Source organism: Phyllobates terribilis, unplaced genomic scaffold, assembly GCF_046119375.1.
Source record: "Phyllobates terribilis strain yellow unplaced genomic scaffold, ASM4611937v1 Scaffold_7__3_contigs__length_470593459, whole genome shotgun sequence".
Lineage (NCBI taxonomy): Eukaryota > Metazoa > Chordata > Amphibia > Anura > Dendrobatidae > Phyllobates > Phyllobates terribilis.
The window spans coordinates 251,543,057-251,561,032 of NW_027362767.1; the positions used below are offsets into that span (position 1 = coordinate 251,543,057).

The 17,976-nt window shown below is 42.9% G+C and overlaps 1 protein-coding gene across 1 annotated transcript in view; it reads left to right on the forward strand.

The window, feature by feature from the left end:
* ADAMTSL2 (ADAMTS like 2) overlaps nucleotides 1–10,332 on the forward strand; it is a 48,560-nt gene extending 38,228 nt beyond the window's left edge. The window contains exons 15-19 of the mRNA XM_073637799.1: nucleotides 4,450–4,605; nucleotides 7,201–7,371; nucleotides 7,713–7,889; nucleotides 8,416–8,560; nucleotides 9,668–10,332. Of these exons, the coding sequence (XP_073493900.1) occupies nucleotides 4,450–4,605; nucleotides 7,201–7,371; nucleotides 7,713–7,889; nucleotides 8,416–8,560; nucleotides 9,668–9,786 (768 nt within the window). The 3' untranslated portion in view covers nucleotides 9,787–10,332. The remainder of the gene's footprint in view (nucleotides 1–4,449; nucleotides 4,606–7,200; nucleotides 7,372–7,712; nucleotides 7,890–8,415; nucleotides 8,561–9,667) is intronic.
* Nucleotides 10,333–17,976: the final 7,644 nt, after the last annotated feature.

Genomic DNA, 17,976 nt, shown 5'->3' on the forward strand with positions numbered 1-17,976 from the left:
AGCCTGGAGGTGTGTTTGGGGTCATTGTCCTGTTGAAAAATAAATGATGGTCCAACTAAATGCAAACCGGATGGAATAGCATGCCGCTGCAAGATGCTGTGGTAGCCATGCTGGTTCAGTATGCCTTCAATTTTGAATAAATCCCCAACAGTGTCACCAGCAAAGCACCCCCACACCATCACACCTCCTCCTCCATGCTTCACGGTGGGAACCAGGCATGTAGAGTCCATCCATTGACCTTTTCTGCGTCGCACAAAGACACGGTGGTTGGAACCAAAGATCTCAAATTTGGACTCATCAGACCAAAGCACAGATTTCCACTGGTCTAATGTCTATTCCTTGTGTTCTTTAGTCCAAACAAGTCTCTTCTGCTTGTTGCCTGTCCTTAGCAGTGGTTTCCTAGCAGCTATTTTACCATGATGGCCGGCTGCACAAAGTCTCCTCTTAACAGTTGTTGTAGAGATGTGTCTGCTGCTAGAACTCTGTGTGGCATTGACCTGGTCTCTAATCTGAGCTGCTGTTAACCTGCGATTTCTGAGGCTGGTGACTCGGATAAACTTATCCTCAGAAGCAGAGGTGACTCTTGGTCTTCCTTTCCTGGGGCGGTCCTCATGTGAGCCAGTTTCTTTGTAGCGCTTGATGGTTTTTGCAACTGCACTTGGGGACACTTTCAAAGTTTTCTCAATTTTTCACACGGACTTCTTAAAGTAATGATGGCCACTCGTTTTTTTTTCTTTACTTAGCTGCTTTTTTCTTGCCATAATACAAATTCTAACAGTCTATTCAGTAGGACTATCAGCTGTGTATCCACCAGACTTCTGCACAACACAACTGATGGTCCCAACCCCATTTATAAGGCAAGAAATCCCACTTATTAAACCTGACAGGGCACACCTGTGAAGTGGAAACCATTTCCGGTGACTACCACTAGAAGGTCATCAAGAGAATGCCAAGAGTGTGCAAAGCAGTCATCAAAGCAAAAGGTGGCTACTTTGAAGAACCTACAATATAAGACATATTTTCAGTTGTTTCACACTTTTTTGTTAAGTATATAATTCCACATGTGTTAATTCATAGTTTTGATGCCTTCAGTGTGAATTACAATTTTCATAGTCATGAAAATACAGAAAAATCTTTAAATGAGAAGGTGTGTCCAAACTTTTGGTCTGTACTGTATTTATATGTGTTCTAGTCTCTGGCTAATAGATAAGTCTCCAGAACAAGTGACAATTTTCTAATAAGGTATTTGAAAATGTATTTTATTTTTTTAAATCAGGATATCAGCACCTATAGGGGTATATCGGAATGTAGACATACCTTTATATCCATTTGTAGTTAGGTCCCATGATCCATCACTTCCAAATTCAGTTCTTTAGCAAAAAGTTAGTTGGAGTGGTTTCTGTTTGGGGAGGAGCCATCACATCGCTTTCTATTCCTACCATTCCGGCCTTTACCTTTAAGAGCCCAGGCATAGAATAATAGATGATACTTTAGCATTTTGTGAAATGATCTCACACCTTAAAGCAGATGTCTTGGCAGCGGATAAATATGCGCTGCTCAGCTGTCTTCTTGTCTGCAGATTAATTATGATTGTAGGTAGAATTAGCAAGTAATGTTGTCTGGAGGTACAAGGCTTCTCACAGGCAGGACACCATGATTTCACGTAATGGGTGACTCTCCCGCTAAGCCTTGTCTCCATTTTATTGCACATTTTTCTGCTTCCATCTTTCTCCACATATCGAAAGAGACTCTAAAACTGATCGTTCCGCCCAAAAGAGCAAATTCATCGAAGGGTAATTCCACTTCATTTCATGCTTTTACATAAAAAAGCTGAAAGATTGCAAATATCATTTTAGGCTGCAATTGTGAGAGATTTGTTTCTTTGTCATCTCATATATATCTTTTTTCAGAATTTTGCTGGCTGCATTTGGAAACAGACCACGGCTGATGTCTGCCTTGTTTTCAGAAATGAGACCTAAGAGCTCAAATCTTAAAGAATTTTTTTTAAAAATGGGCATGATATATTTTAAAATGGCTTCTCAATTGCATTCTAGGAGAATTGGTCACCTGTTCCCACAACTCTCACAGGCTTTAAGAAAGCAGATGTCACGATACTGTTGTCTGATAACCCAGGACCAGGGGCTCCTACCCTGTCCCTAACGCTACGGGCGCACTAGCTATCCCTGCTCCCCAGGTTACTTCTGATGGTGAAGATGCTGGGGCCACATACCTTGCTGTTCTCCTGAATCAGCCCTTATCTGTCCCCTCCCCCACACAGAGAAATGGGGTGGAATAGTGTATGTAAACACACCAACCAGACCAAAGAGGAAAGGACGTACAGGGATAACTGAAAATACCAAACATACAAAATATGCACTCACAGACAACAGAGGTAAAACACCGAAAGGATTAGGAAGGTAAACAAAAATAGAAGAGGAAAGGACTATGCACACAGCCAAAACACCAAGCAACAGTCACAGAACAACTCTCCTTAAACGCCTCTACCAAATCCTCCACTCCTCACCAGGCTGTTCAAGATTTAGCAATGGCAATCCAGATTACCAGAGAGGACTACAGTATATAGGAGAGGGGAGTGGCTGATACTGCACAGCACAGCTGAGAACTTCCAGGAAGAAAGCTACAGAGACTCCAAGCTGAGCAGTTTAACTCCTGCACTGCTGAAAGAAACCAGCACCAATTAATAAGAGGGAGAAGTGCTTTTAATTAATGCAGGAATACGTGAACTCAGATGCTGCGGTCTTCTGGCTCCTCTCTGACACAGTAAACCCATGAAAGCAGATTTTTTAAATTGGTATCCTGTTGTATGCAGTTTACTTGGGTCACCTTGGCTTGGAGAACATGAGTTATGGGCATTATGGAAAGTCTATTGATGACTATAGTAATGACAAGCATGCTCTCCTGTTTCTGTAATTCCGTTAGACTCCAATAGAGAAAGCCAAGTGGTCAGTTTTCCATGTGTTCTCCTAGTGTTTCAATCACGGCTGTGTTTTTTGCAGAAGTGAGGAGTTGGACCCCTCACCTCTCATGGTCAGTGAAGCCAAAAGGCAAACTGTAGAGTCAACTCCAATTACTTGGAGGGTCGAAGTAAGTGAGAAGTGGCTTTAGAGAACCTCCTCTAATTCCAACCTACAATTCTCCAAGAAGTTAATAGAGGTGTACCATGTTCTCCACTGCACCATCAGTGATCTCTGGGTTGGTGTTGAGGTGTCAACGGGTGTGTAATAGGTAATCAATATGAATAGTAAGACAATGATTACCAATAGCCATCCGCCTCCTTCAATGGTGGAGGTGGACCCCCATCCTTAGCACTCAAAATATGTGTTAGTGCTGTTCAACGTTGGCCCAAAAGAACTGGTCTGGAAGAACATGGTATAGTCCATGGCCACCATCTTGGTTTTTCAACTTGTTTTCTAAACACTCCTTGGAAAGGGATATAAATATCCTAAATATACACTGCTCAAAAAAATAAAGGGAACAATCAAATAACACAACCTAGATCTGAATGAATGAAATATTCTCATTGAATACTTTGTTCTGTACAAAGTTGAATGTGCGGACAACAAAATCACACAAAAATCATCAATGGAAATCAAATTTATTAACCAATAGAGGCCTGGATTTGGAGTCACCCCCAAAATTAAAGTGGAAAAACACACTACAGGCTGATCCAACTTTGATGTAATGTCCTTAAAACAAGTCAAAATGAGGTTCAGTATTGTGTGTGGCCTCCACGTGCCTGTATGACCTCCCTACACCGCCTGGGCATGCTCCTGATGAGGTTGCGGATGGTCTCCTGTGGGATCTCCTCCCAGACCTGGACTAAAGCATCCGCCAACTCCTGGACAGTCTGTGGTGCATCGTGACGTTGGTGGATGGAGCGAGACATCCATCCACCAATATTTTTTATATTATTGACTACGATGTCATTCAACCCTTTCTTAAAGGGCCGTTTGATATATTCCTGTAAATAAAAATGTGTTACATAAAACCCGATGACGGATTATGGAAGTTTATTGCCAAACCATTGACCCAGCAAAAGATCTATGGTGGAACTACAATATGTAAGTCTCCAGTGAAAGATGGAGACAACTATTGCTTGTGGTTTCCCACAGGGGGAAGGTGAAATGTGAAGGTAAGTTTCCCTAACAAGCAGCTGATTAGATCAAAACATTTTCTAGCTACTTACTGAAGGCTATGTTCTACCCACCGCATAATTGAGAATGGCTTCTAAAGTCAACAAAAAGTTCGGGACCATAATCTCTAAAAAAACAAATAGAACTATGGATGTAGTTGTTACTCAATATAAAAAAATATGAATGCTTCATCAGCCAATTTAATACTACCCTGTCCTTGCAGATGTCCTTAGGTCCGCCATCTCACATTTTAAAGAAATCAAAAATGTTTTAAACCCTCTCTTTTATTTTTCAGTGTACAGCAAAATGTGGGGAGCGTAGTAGTGTCACTAGAGATGTGCGCTGTTCAGAAGAGGAGAATCTTTGTGACCCGAACACCAGACCACCTTCAGAGAAGAACTGCACCGGACCTCCTTGTGACCGGCAATGGACAGTATCAGACTGGGGGCCTGTGAGTGATATCAAATTTCCCCAATTGTTACCTGAATTCCATCAAAGGCTGAAAAAATGCAAAACAACCCTATAAATTTAAATCTGAAAATTGTTATATTGACCCTGAAGAAGGACATTTCTTACACAGGTTTCTTGACATGAGTACAACTGATGTAGTAAGTCATGTGAAACATATTTTATCAATGGGTTGGTTTCGTTGGATCTTTTTGTAATCGGGACTGATCTCACTGACAGGAGTCCCTCATGGCCTGTATCTAAGCCATGATGTGACGATGGCCACTTTCTTCTAGTATTTGTCTCCAATGTCAGTTTAAGTATTACATTTTTTCTGCAGAATCTCATCGGTCTTGGTTTGGCTGTGCCAACCATTTTGGTAGCAGTTTAGGATCATGTGGTCCTTTGGTGGGCCAGTCCAACATTGGTTGTTCAGTTGTCAATAGTTGTGAATTAGACCTAGCGTTGGCCTCACAGCTCACATAGCCATGAGCTCAAAGCTCATTTGAGCAATGGTAATTTCTTCTAATTGCTCTGCTCCTTTGGTGGGTTAATCCAACACTTTTTGTACAGTTGTGAACTTGGCCGTGAATTGGCATGACATAACCATTGGATTAAAGATTATTTGACTAACATTAATTTACCCCAACTATGCCAACTTGCCCGACAGTGCATTTATGTCAGTAGTGAAGGGGAGTAACCTTCTCTTAGACTCCTCCATCAGTCGTTTATCTACTACGGAAGAAAAGGATTGGGTTTGTTGCAATTCAACATGCCCAATCCTTTTTACCTTCAGAAACTTTCAGACCAATTGGCCAATTCCTTAATACAATGAACATGGCCAGTACTTAGAGACATTAGTTACATGGCCAGTAAATGTGAACTGTTCTTGGGCGACTATGTATGTTTATTTCAATAGTCATGGGATATAACATGCTGTCAGACTCCTTCGTCAGTGGCTCATCTACTAAGGAAGGAAATGATTGGGCATGTTGAGATTCAACATGCCTAATCCATTTTACTCGCAGTATATTCAGCCTCATACTGATAGGGCCAATTGGCCAATTCCTTAACCAAATGATCCTGAACTAATGTGCATGGCCAGGACTTAGAACATGAACCTATCATGTGTGATTTATGTTGTTGGTTGAGGCATTTCACACGATCAGGAATCTCTCCAAAACACGTACAAGGGTTGATCTCGTGAGTAATCAGTCAGCGACCACAAGCTAATCCTGCAGATGTGAACAGCTCTATGCCTTGCATTTACATGATTTACATAGAGAAAAAAAAAAGTAATCAGTGATCAAACAGAAAGCATATCTCCTTCTCCAGGAGCGTTTTCTGCCCATTTAGCTTTCGAAAGAAGCAAGGAACAGAACGAACAGCCGCTTCAGACGGCATATGTTCTCTTTAGAATTTGCATCCCTTCTGGTGAAATGATGTTGGGGCCATTAAAAGATTTCACAATCTACAAATAATCCAATTATCTTCAAGCAAAATGCAACTTCTAAATCTCTTCTGAGGGCATTTAACAGATATTGCTAGGCAACGGTTTCCAGTGCCACTGACTATTTTTAGTGGTAATTGATGATTTTCGGAAAAGGTAGAAAATAGGTTTGGAAAAGGCAAAAGTCCACGAGGCTCTGGTGGTTAGACTTTAGGAGATTAGTTGTAACACATATTCCTGTCTCACCCGAGCCAATCACTCTCTTAACTACATGATGTATTCCAGATAGTCTTCTCCTGGACCTTGTTGTCCAAGTGGGGCAAACTAAAACAAGTCTGTGTAGTCTACAGAAGCAGTCTGCTGTAACATAACCTGTTACCCAGAAATACATTAGTTGCTAATTAACCTGTTTATTTCAATAGTGACAGAGAATAATCTGCTGCTAGACGCCTCTGTCAGTGACCTATCTACTCCAAAAGCACATGATTGGGCATGTTGAAATCCAACATACCCAATCTATATTACCCATGACATTTTCATTAGGAAACTTTTAGGCAGCCTCATACTGATAAGACCGTTGGCTGACTCCTTCAGTGACCTATGTAGTTCAGAAGCAAATGATTGGGCATGTTGAAATCCAACATGCCCAATCCATTTTACCCGTGACATTTACCATTGGGGAAACTTTCAGGTAGCCTCATACTAATAAGACTGTTCCCCAACTCCTTCATGAAGTGAGCTTGATCTAAAACGCGTGGCTAGAACTCACAACATGACCCTCTGAGTGTGATATTTGATGGATGAGATACTTCACATGGCCAGAAGATGCATACAAGGGTTGAAGTACCACACAATGAGCTACATACCGAGTGAAGACCCAACATTGTATGATTCTATAGTGAGGGTGATCAATGAGTGGAGCAGGCGGCCACGAGAGAGAGGTGGTGAGTTCTCCTTCAATGGAAGCAGAGGTTGAACAGACATCAGTCTGAGATGGTTTAGTGACTCCTGTATTGAGCAGGGGGTTGGACCAGATGACCCTGGAGGTCCCTTCCACCTGTAACCTTCTGTGATTCTATGATTCTTAATTGGGTCTAAAAAGTGAAATTTGTGTTTATTTTGCTGTGTCCATCCAACTTCTCCCCACAGTGCAGTGGATCTTGTGGTCCAGGGAAGATGATAAGACACGTGTACTGCAAGACCAGTGATGGCAGAGTGGTACCTGAGTCCCAGTGTAATCTAGAGACAAAACCATTGGCCATACATCCATGTGGGGACAAGAACTGTCCTGCACAATGGATCAGCCAGGACTGGGAAAGGGTAAGTTGGTTCATCTTGAATATGTTTGTAATTGATAGATAGAACATGAGTTTGGTATAATGTTTGGTGGGCATGATCACCTGAAGTGACAACTTGGCCAAAAGGTGCACTATGATGTCTCCCACTCTATCACAGCTGGTGCCTAAGGGGTATTCAATGGATCAGTCATTTGTTTCCCAAACACAATGATATTATACATCTACTGCAGTGGAGCCTGTAGGCACATGTGGTTTAGTGCCATGCTCCATCTGAAACATTTTGTAGAGTTTTTGGTTGCTCATCCATCTTCATCCCTAATATCAATCCATATAGGGCTCACAAAGTTACCTCCTTTCCCGCAGTGTAACACGACGTGCGGCAGAGGAGCGAAACAACGAGTGGTCAATTGCCTAGAAGTGGCCAACGGTAAAGTCAAGACTCGCAACCCTTCCGATTGTGACGTTGCCAAGAAGCCTGCTGAGGAAAACACCTGCTTTGAACGCCCATGCTTTAAGTGGTATACGACCCCTTGGTCTGAGGTAGGAAACCCTTCTCCTCTAAACAATTTACTTGAGAGAGATTTTTTGACCACTAATGGACGTCACAGGGTATCATGCAGACAGACTGTTTCTCGGCTGCCAAGAGATGATTAGATTTGGGGTATTGGTGCCAGACACAGCTTTACAGCACTGCCTGGCCAAGGCTTCATTGTGGTCTCCAGCTGCCAAGATCTAAACAGTGTCCCGCTTGTTTTGGGATAAGTGTAATTAACCCCTTGTGACTAGTTTAGTTTTTTTTTTTTTTTTGGTAAATCTAACAGACCTTTGCATACGTTACACATACGATAGGTGGACAACAGATGTTTTCTGAAGGGACTTTACTTTATATCGTTTTGAGGAGCACAATTTTTGAGTACCTCTAAATACATAATTAGGATCAACCTAAGACATGAGTAGAATATGTTTCATTGGTGTTTTTAACAAATATAAAAAATAGTCGTGGGTGACGTGAATTCGGTCAGGCTGGTGACTTCTTCGTAATGAGATAGCCTTTTTGACCTTGCAGTGCAGCAAGACTTGTGGGGTTGGAGTCAGAATGAGGGACGTCAAGTGCTTCCAGGGAAGAGATATTGTGCGAGGATGCGATCTTTTAGTGAAACCAATTGGAAAACAGACCTGCGATTTGCAGCCTTGTCCAACTGATCCACCAGGTGAGTCCAAGGGACAAACTTTTAGGATTGTAGGCATCGCAGTTGCCATGTGACCCCAAGACTGAGGGGGTCTACATCTATTTCCAAATTGCAATACTAAGTATAACTGAATTCTCTTAAATACATGTCGGCCAAGGGCATAGCTACAAGAAATCGTAGAGCTTTGCATGGAGGGGGTTCATCTCCACACAGATTGTTCATTTCTGAGAGGTGATCACTGGAAAAGGGTTGTGAGGGGCACCCAAATACATTATATAAATTTCTGTGGGACCATAAATCTAGTCAAGTATGGGGGCTTCCCTCACTCCAGACAGCAGTTGTAGAGGAAAACTATGATCAAGCATGTTGGATTTCATCATGCTCGATCCTCTGAATGCACAGGAAGGGAAAGGAGAGGTAGTAGTTTTGTAAAGCAGAAAGGAAAAGAACAAGGGTCCGAGGGAGGACTCTGAATAATCCATTTTTCGGAAGCGGTAACAAATTTAAAATTACGGTAGGTTGGGGTTTATTGTGCAATTTTAGTTCTGAGTAATGCACTTTGCATGAACATCTCAAAAGAGTGTGGGATGGGAGCTGACACCTTCTCCGGGCACATATCTGGATTAGAAAAGTGGTTGTCGGTTTTAAATCCCATTCTTTGGCTGGCTTTATCTGAGCTAAATATTTATACCAGTAACCCCTATGGGCACTTACCCTCCTCCTCTATTAGACAGGACAACAAGCTAATGGCTGCTATGTTGTACTATACTACAAATCATCTGTTTGGGAGGGGAGTGGGGTCCCGCAGTGGCAGCAAACAAAGGGGTTGTCGTTATTCCTATTGATCACTAGGTGCTATACAGTAAAATGTGTATAGGCAAAAGGTAGAGGGGTGTAAATGCATGGAAAAAAACATGAAAAATGAGGATAAATTCATAGAAGTAAATCTTTCATCCTGCAGAGACACCTGGAGAATGTCAGGGCCACTGATTTGTAGTGTAATTGCTGATTATACGACGGGCTGCTATGCCTGCATGCCGTATATTCTATTTATTCCAGTAATTTCAGAACTAATAGGCTCATGTACATTGTCTATCTGTGTAACAAGCTGTACCTCTCTTCCTCTAGATGACAGCTGTCAAGACCAGGCTGGAACAAACTGTGCTTTAGCCATTAAAGTGAATCTGTGCAGTCACTGGTACTATAGCAAGGCCTGCTGCCGGTCCTGCCGTTCTGCCCATTCATAGGAACTGTGAGACAATGGGACAGGTGCTATCCTGTAGATACCATGACACTAGGGGGCGCCAAAATGCCCAGCTTATGAGCCCCTAAATAATATAAATAATACACCCCACAGCATATAGAGCCCCCCATTACACAAGTACAGGACTATAGTTGTTGGCTCTATGCATGGACATTCCCGTTAACCCCTTTGTGCATGTTTTTTGGTCTTTGGGGACAATTTTTTTTTTCTTAAATGCATGTACTTTTGGCTAAAAATTATTTTTGTAATTGAGCTTCATCAAAAATGTTGCCTTCTCTAGACTCTGTGTTGCCCTGTCTATTGCTGGCTGCAGTATGGGTTAACTTAGAATCTGTCAGTGAGCTCTTTCTGACGATCCGATCCGATGGGAGAGTTTCACACTTTTTTATGTCTTTTTTTTTTAGCTCCATAGCTGATTTATGGCCCTGGATCACATCAAAGTTGAATGTGCAAAGAAACAAAAGAGCTTGTAAAAGCAAGCAAAACAGTGACACGTTTCTTCATGCAAATTGTCTCTTCAGAGAGGAAGAGGACCAGAACTTTAGTGCCACCTACAGGAAGTAGCAATCCTAAAAGTTAATAGTGACCCTTTAACGAGCCTTAAAGCTCGTTAAAGGGTTACTATTGACTTTTAGGATTGCTACTTCCTGTAGGTGGCACTAGAGTTCTAGTCCTCTTCCTCTCTGAAGAGACAATTTGCATATTTCCCAGAGGAGCATTGCGGCTTTAAAAGTCTCCTCACCTTGACATGCTTAACATGTCGCTCTCCGCAAGGAGAAATGTTACCCCTTAGATTTTTCTTTATGAGACAGAATTGCAAAAAAAGATTTTTAGCCTCCCAAAAAATATTCCCAGAGGTGGACAACCCCAAGATTTAAAAAATTGGATATTTTTTTCCCAGAAAAAACACCGCCATCTCTCACCATGGTGTGTCTTGTATTGCTGAAAATGCCCATTTAAGTGAAAAGGGCTAAAGTGCAATACCAGACATAAACCATAGACAGAGGTGGTGCTGTTTGAGGAAAAAGAAATATAGACTACCCCTTTAAATGGTGTAATGTGGCCTTTTACATGTAGACCTCTCTTTGGCTGATAAGGCTTGCACTCATTTTAGATTAGTTACCAACATTTACATTGGTCACTTTCGAAGCTTATGTTTTTAGGCACAAATTGATATTTTATATGCCTCTCTACAGTGCTCAAATTGTCCTGAACCACTAAGAAAAACCTAATACATAGAAGGACCAGAAAGTCTATAGTAACCTATCTTAAAGACATCTTTATTTTCTGATACAAAGCTAAACATTTCTGTTAAAAAATTCTAATTGCTTGTAGACACCACTAGGGGGAGCTTAGGAGTTTACTGTTTTATTATTCACTCTATTGTATGCAGTAAGCTCAAAAACTCCCTCTACTGGTGGCCGCAGGCAGCAAGAATTTCTATGTTAGAGCAGGTGATTTGGAGCTCTGTATCAGATACCATTATAAAGAGTATCTTTCACTAAGTCACACCCCTTTAAATTAGGACATCAGTGTATATGAGCCCACTTAAAGGGCTATGCTCATCTACATAAATAGGTATTATTGGATAGTGCTTGTAAATACAAGTAATTTTCTGCTTGTTAAAATTTTCAGCCGTTCTTGAGATATTAACACACTTTACAGTGGACACTGGTCACACAGCAAAACATGCGCAGTAGTTACAAGCTTTTCTCTATTGAGCTTGTAAGCGCTGTTTTTTATGCTGTCCAGGATTGTTGGAGAATACTGTTACCTCCTAATCCCGTCCATCTTCAGCGTAGCTAGACAGCAGCGGTGGTCGGTCTCCTAGGCAACAAGCAGTATCAAAAGAAAAGTGTTAATATTTTAAGAATCAGTAAACTGCAAAAGTGCTTATTTTTACAAATAGTATCCAAAAATATTTATCTGTGAAGATGTGGTTAACCCCTTAAATGCCTGCACCACTCCACATCATATGTAAATAGTACATGCCATATTGAACAAGGGCACCAAGCGTGGCATGCCAACAAATGGCGTCACTTGGGGACAACATCTAGTACAAATGGAAATTTGGGGAACATTTTTCTTACCTGTGTCCTCGGCAGGTGTGATATGACGGATTTTTCTCTCCCTGTTTCTTCTTGTAGACAAAATGTAAAAATGTAGGGATAGACCCTAAACCTCCAACTTTTTCAAAAATTTGCAAGCTCTAAGGGATCCAAGAGAGGATAAGACATAGGTCTTTATTATTTTTGATGACTTACCTGGGTTATGTCTGACAACCCTTTTCCCGCGGAGACGGTGCCCCCTAATGACGCCACAGATGACCTGTTCAGTACAAATTTTTGGAGGTTTAAACTATACAAAAATGTAAAATTTGGGGCAATTTTTTTCGCCACTTACCAAAATTTTATTGAAAGTGTATCCTTCTATGCGACCTCTATAACTAATATACTGGAGCAGATTAATAAAAAAAAGTCCCAAAATTCTGCCTGGACACCACATTCAAGGGGCATGGCATAGAGTAAAGGTACCTAGCAGAAAAGGCTTAAAATGCACCAAAACATGGGTTCTAAAGTAAGCCAGTCAGGTGGTGGTGTAAAATGAGACAAGTGCCGAAAAATGTGCCAAATTTATTATCCAGCATGAGCCACTGTGATAAATTTGGCTAATTCCAGTTAAAATTTATTACAGAATTATTAAATCTGCCCCACTGTGATTTACATGCGCTGTATGCATAATGTGGGGGAAAAAAACTAGGCCTCAGTTATCAAAACTGTCTGTTGCCCATAGCAACCAATCAGAGCTCAGCTTTCATTTTTCCAAAGCAGTTTCAGAGATGAAAACTGAATTCTGATTGGTTGCTATGGGCAACAGCTTTACTGTTAGCCATATTGATAAATGAGGCCTAGTTATTGTGTATTTTATGTTATTTCACACTGCACTTTAGTAATTTCCAGCTCGGCCACCATATTTGGAGATTCAAAAGTCACTTAGTTTTAGGTGGAAGTAAGAGAGTTGTATTTCCTTTTAGGCTGAAGAAAATAAGCCCATGCTGCTTTGTCACATTATGTAATTTCTAATTTAAGATATCCTGTGTAATTTTATCAGAGACTTTTACTACGGATAGTCGGCCTCTGGTGCTTCCGTCATTGCAGAACCTCATCTAACCGTCTAAGCTATTAGGCATCATGGAGTTTGGCAATAGCCGGGGGCCCAGGGGTCATCCGGTTTGACCTAACGCATTCCTCATATGGAAAGAAGTATAGCTATGGTTCAGATGAACATGTAATATGAAGGTGTATACTTTTAGAATAATGTATCCATACATATAACAGGTATTATTATGAGCTGTACAAAATTATAATCTTATTACAAACTGACTAATATAAAGGGTTGAGCCCTAAATGGGCATCTTAAAGGCAATGTCTCCCTCGATGGACCTCTTATAGTCCATGATACCGTTTATCTATTTGCATCCCTTTTAGGGATGGTCCCTTTTAAGCAGGAAACCCCAGCGATTAGCTTTGATTTAGATGGGAACTAATCAGTAATTGTTCAATCCCTCTGCAGCGCCCCCATAGGGGATTTAAATCAATGTGCAGTCTGTATAATGTATGGAAGTGCCAAGTTCTTCAGACCAAGACCCTGTCCCAACTCTGGCTAATAAATGGTAGTCCAGCATGTTGACCCTCTTTTTAAGAATTATTGAGTCCTTGATGTTCTTTTTTTTTTTTCAAAACCGGAAAATCCTTATATACATTTAATCTGTTTAGGATGTGCCACTTGCTATAAATATGTGTATTCTTGTCTGGTGTAAAAGCCGCTCTTCTCCTGAATCAGGCGTGGTTTTTCTTTTGTTCCTGAGCCTCTCCGTTCCTGAGATATGGCCTCCTCTTCCCTGTATAAAAAAAAAAATCATCTTTATAGCCAACTGGGCGTGTTCCTCAAGCACAGACACACTGAGAAGAGTGAAGACCACACCCACTTGAATAAAATGACAGATTTATATACAGGGAAGAAGGGCCCATATCTCAGGAATGGAGAGGAGCAGGGACAAAAGAAAACCCAAGCCGGATTCAGGAGAACAGCGGCATTTACACCAGATAAGAAATAACACATTTATGGGAAGTAACAGGTTCTCTTTAATTCTTGTTTTAATATTTTATCCAATTGTGAATTTTAACCAGTTCCTCTAATGTATCTCCATGACAACACTTCTTATTTTTGGGGAGATATAGAGTGGATCCAAATTACCATCAACATCAATGTTAAGATAATACACACTAATTTGAATAGTGATCATAGGTACACAACGATATCAACTTTGGTGTGGAAGTGTTGTCATGGGGACAATATGAAAGAGAAGTTTCAGAATTTGATCATTGCCTCCAAGATGCATTTATAGGGTGATGTATGACAACTCGGATATATCTAAAGTTTCCTTCTTTGCTTTTGTTTAAGTAATATGCCTGGATTTCATTGCAGTATATGAGTCTATAAATAATTCACTTTACTCACCTATAATGCTCCTCTATGGTAACGTCTGTGTACATTGTAATAAACATTGGTATTTATAATATTCTGCGCTTCACTTCATTTCTTGAGTTCTGGTCATTACTATAACAGGGTACACAAAATGACTTATAGTATAGAACTTATAGTTACAGGAGCTTTTTTTCCATTTTTGTGATACAAAGTTCTAAATGCAATCTATATATTGATTTAAGTGACACAATGCCATCAATCTATAGTCACCACTAGGGGGAGCTTTGGAGTGTTCTGCATATTGTAACATCCCTGGCGGCGTGCTTGCATGGCTTACCACCTCTCACCATGCAAGACCGCCATCTTAACTATCAATCGAGGCTGCACACTTTGCTCCAGTACCTGCTGTGTCTCTTGTCTGATTGCTTAGGGCGGCGGCGCGGTGACTGCCTGATTCTTATAGTTACTGTGTGCGCACTCCTAATGCCTCCCCAGCCTATTGCTGTGAGTCACTGGATACTTAAACCCCCTCCACCCAGTAGGGGGTGCCTGAGCAACACTTTCCTTCAGTGTGTTCCTTGCAACTGAGTTGCCAGGTCCTGTCCTGTATTTTGTCTGTTTCCGCCTCCCTGGGGGCTGTATACCCAGGCCTGTTACCTGTATCTGTGACTTCTAGTCTGTTCTGCCACCCTGGGGGCTGTATACCCAGGCCTGTTGCCTGTATCTGTGACTTCTAGTCTGTTTCCGCCACCCTGGGGGCTGAGTTTCCAGGCTCGTTCCTGTATCTTGTTCCTGGTTCAGTTCCTGTCTGAACTGTGTCCTAGCCCGTTACCTGTTTGTCTCTATGTCCGAACCTTCCCTTTTCCTGCAGTGTCTGAACCTGCACCTAACTCCAACTAGTTGTCTCTGTACTTCTGTTTGTGAGTTTTGCGTCCACTCGCTACTTCATTGTAAGTACCTTGTGTGTATCTGGTTCTGCTTGTCCCGTTTCCCTGCCTCCATATCTAACTCCTGTGTTCTAACTATCTTCCTGTGTTTTCCAGTCTGTTCCATGTGAACAGAGCCCTGTCCTGTCTGCCTGCACCTTCTGCTCTGTTCTGCTCTGCTTATTCACCGCACCTGCGGTTTCGCTCTGCTTGTTCACCGCACCTGCGGTTTCGCTCTGCTCTGCTTGTTCGCCGCACCTGCGGTTCCGCTCTGCTCTGCTTGTTTGCCGCACCTGCGGTTCCGCTCTGCTTGTTCGCCGCACCTGCGGTTCCGCTCTGCTCTGCTTGTTCCCCGCACCTGCGGTTCCGCTCTGCTCTGCTTGTTCACCGCACCTGCGGTTCCGCTCCGCTCTGCTTGTTCACCGCACCTGCGGTTCCGCTCTGCTCTGCTTGTTCACCGCACCTGCGGTTTCGCTCTGCTCTGCTTGTTCACCGCACCTGTGGTTTTGTTCTGCTCTGCTCTGCTTGTTCACCGCACTTGCGGTTTTGCTCCGCTCTGTTCGTTCACCGCACCTGCGGTTTTGCTCCGCTGTTTGTTCACCGCACTGGCGGCTCTGCTCTGCTTGTTCACCGCACCGGCGGTTTCGCTCTGCTCTGCTTGTTCACCGCATCGGCGGTTTCGCTCTGCTCTGCTTGTTCACCGCACCTGCGGTTCCGCTCTGCTCTGCTTGTTCGCCGCACCTGCTTTTCCGCTCTGCTCTGCTTGTTCCCCGCACCTGCAGTTTCGCTCTGCTCTGCTTGTTCACCGCACCTGCGGTTTCGCTCTGCTCTGCTTGTTCACCGCACCTGCGGTTTTGTTCTGCTCTGCTCTGCTTGTTCACCGCACTTGCGGTTTTGCTCCGCTCTGTTCGTTCACCTCACCAGCGGTTTTGCTCCGCTGTTTGTTCACCGCACTGGCGGTTCTGCTCTGCTTGTTCACCGCACCGGCGGTTTCGCTCTGCTCTGCTTGTTCACCGCATCGGCGGTTTCACTCTGCTCTGCTTGTTCACCGCATCTGCAGTTTTGCTCTGCTCTGCTTGTCCTCTGCGCCTGCGGTTCTGCTCTGCTAGTCCACCGCACCCACGGCTCTGTTCCTGAATCCCAGTCTGTACTGGTCCTTATCCAGCCTGCGTTCATACCTGCCAGTACCCGCCTGTCTGCATACCAGCTGTGCGTGCCAGTACCCGCCTATCTGCATACCAGCCGTGCCTGCCAGTACCCGCCTGTCTGCATACCAGCCGTGCCTGCCAGTACCCACCTGTCTGCATACCAGCTGTGCCTGCCCGTTCAAGCATCCCCCGGTGTGGGTCAACAGCTGTGACCGGGGTCTGACCTGGAGTAGCACCTGGTCCCTCTGCTCTGTTCCTCCCTGGTTCACAGAGTCGACTGAGCCGCCGTGCGACCTTGGTCGGACCGAGTTGATACTTAGTCACGCCCCTCCAGGCACTCCTCGGCTCATGATCCAGTGGGATCACTAACCAAGCTCACACCAGTCAGTCCGGGCGCGAGCGTAACACATACTAGTTATACATTGACTTCAATAATAATTCAGTATGCATTAAGCTCCCTCTTGTGGGGTTGATGGCATGAAACCACAATTTTTTTTTACTTAAAGGGTAACTAAAATAGAAAATGTGGTGCCAATATTCAAAAAGGGGACAAAATCTGAGCCAGGAAATTATAGGCCGGTAAATTTAACCTCTCCTGTGGATAGAGTTCATGAGTGTTTCCTAAGAGATGCTATCCTAGAGAATCTCAATAAGAATAGCATCATGACCCAGTATCAACATTGGTTTATGAGGGATCAGCCCTGTCTAATCTGATCAGCTTCTATGAGGAGGTAAATTCCAGATTGGGCCAGGGAAACGCAGTGAATGTTGTCCATATCGACTTTTCATTGGTGTTTGATACGATGCCATACAAAAGGTTGGTATATAAAATGAGAATAATGGGACTAGGGGAAAATATGTGTAAATGTATAACTAGGTTAACAACTGGCTCAGTGATAGGAAACACAGGGTGGTTATTAATGTGCATACTCGGATTGGGCACAGTTAACAGTGGGGTACCATAGGGGTCAGTATTGGGCCCTCTTCTTTTTAACATATTTATTAATGACCTTGTAGGGGGCATACAGAGTAAAATTTCAATAGTTGCACATGGTACTAAACTCTGCGGCGTAATCAACACAGAGGAGGATAATTTAATATTACAGAAGGATTTATGTAAGCTGGAGGCTTGGGCTGAGAAATAGCAATTGAACTTTAATGTAGATAAATGTAAGGTCATGCACTTGGGCTCAGGAAATAAAATGTATAATTATGTATTAAATTATAAAACACTGTAAAACTGTCGCTGAAAAAGAATTGGGTGGATGGCAAACTCAACTTTAGTGACCAGTGCCAGGCAGCTGCTGCCAAGGCTAATAAAATAATGGGATAAGCTGCGGCGTTTCATGGAAAAACATACTTTTAATAGCTGCTGGGGACCGAGCTGCACTGTACTCTAGTCATACAGGTGGGTCCCTGGCAGCTTCTCCCCTTCCGCTGACTGACAAGCCTCTACCTATTGCGCATGTAAGCAAAGGCTTGTCAGTCACTGTCAGCAGAAGGGGAAAAACCACCAGGGACCCGCTTGTCTGACTAGTGTAAAGCGCGGCTCGGTCCCCGACGGTGGCCGCAGCGTTTCAGAGACACACATACATGGCTGATTGGACAGCA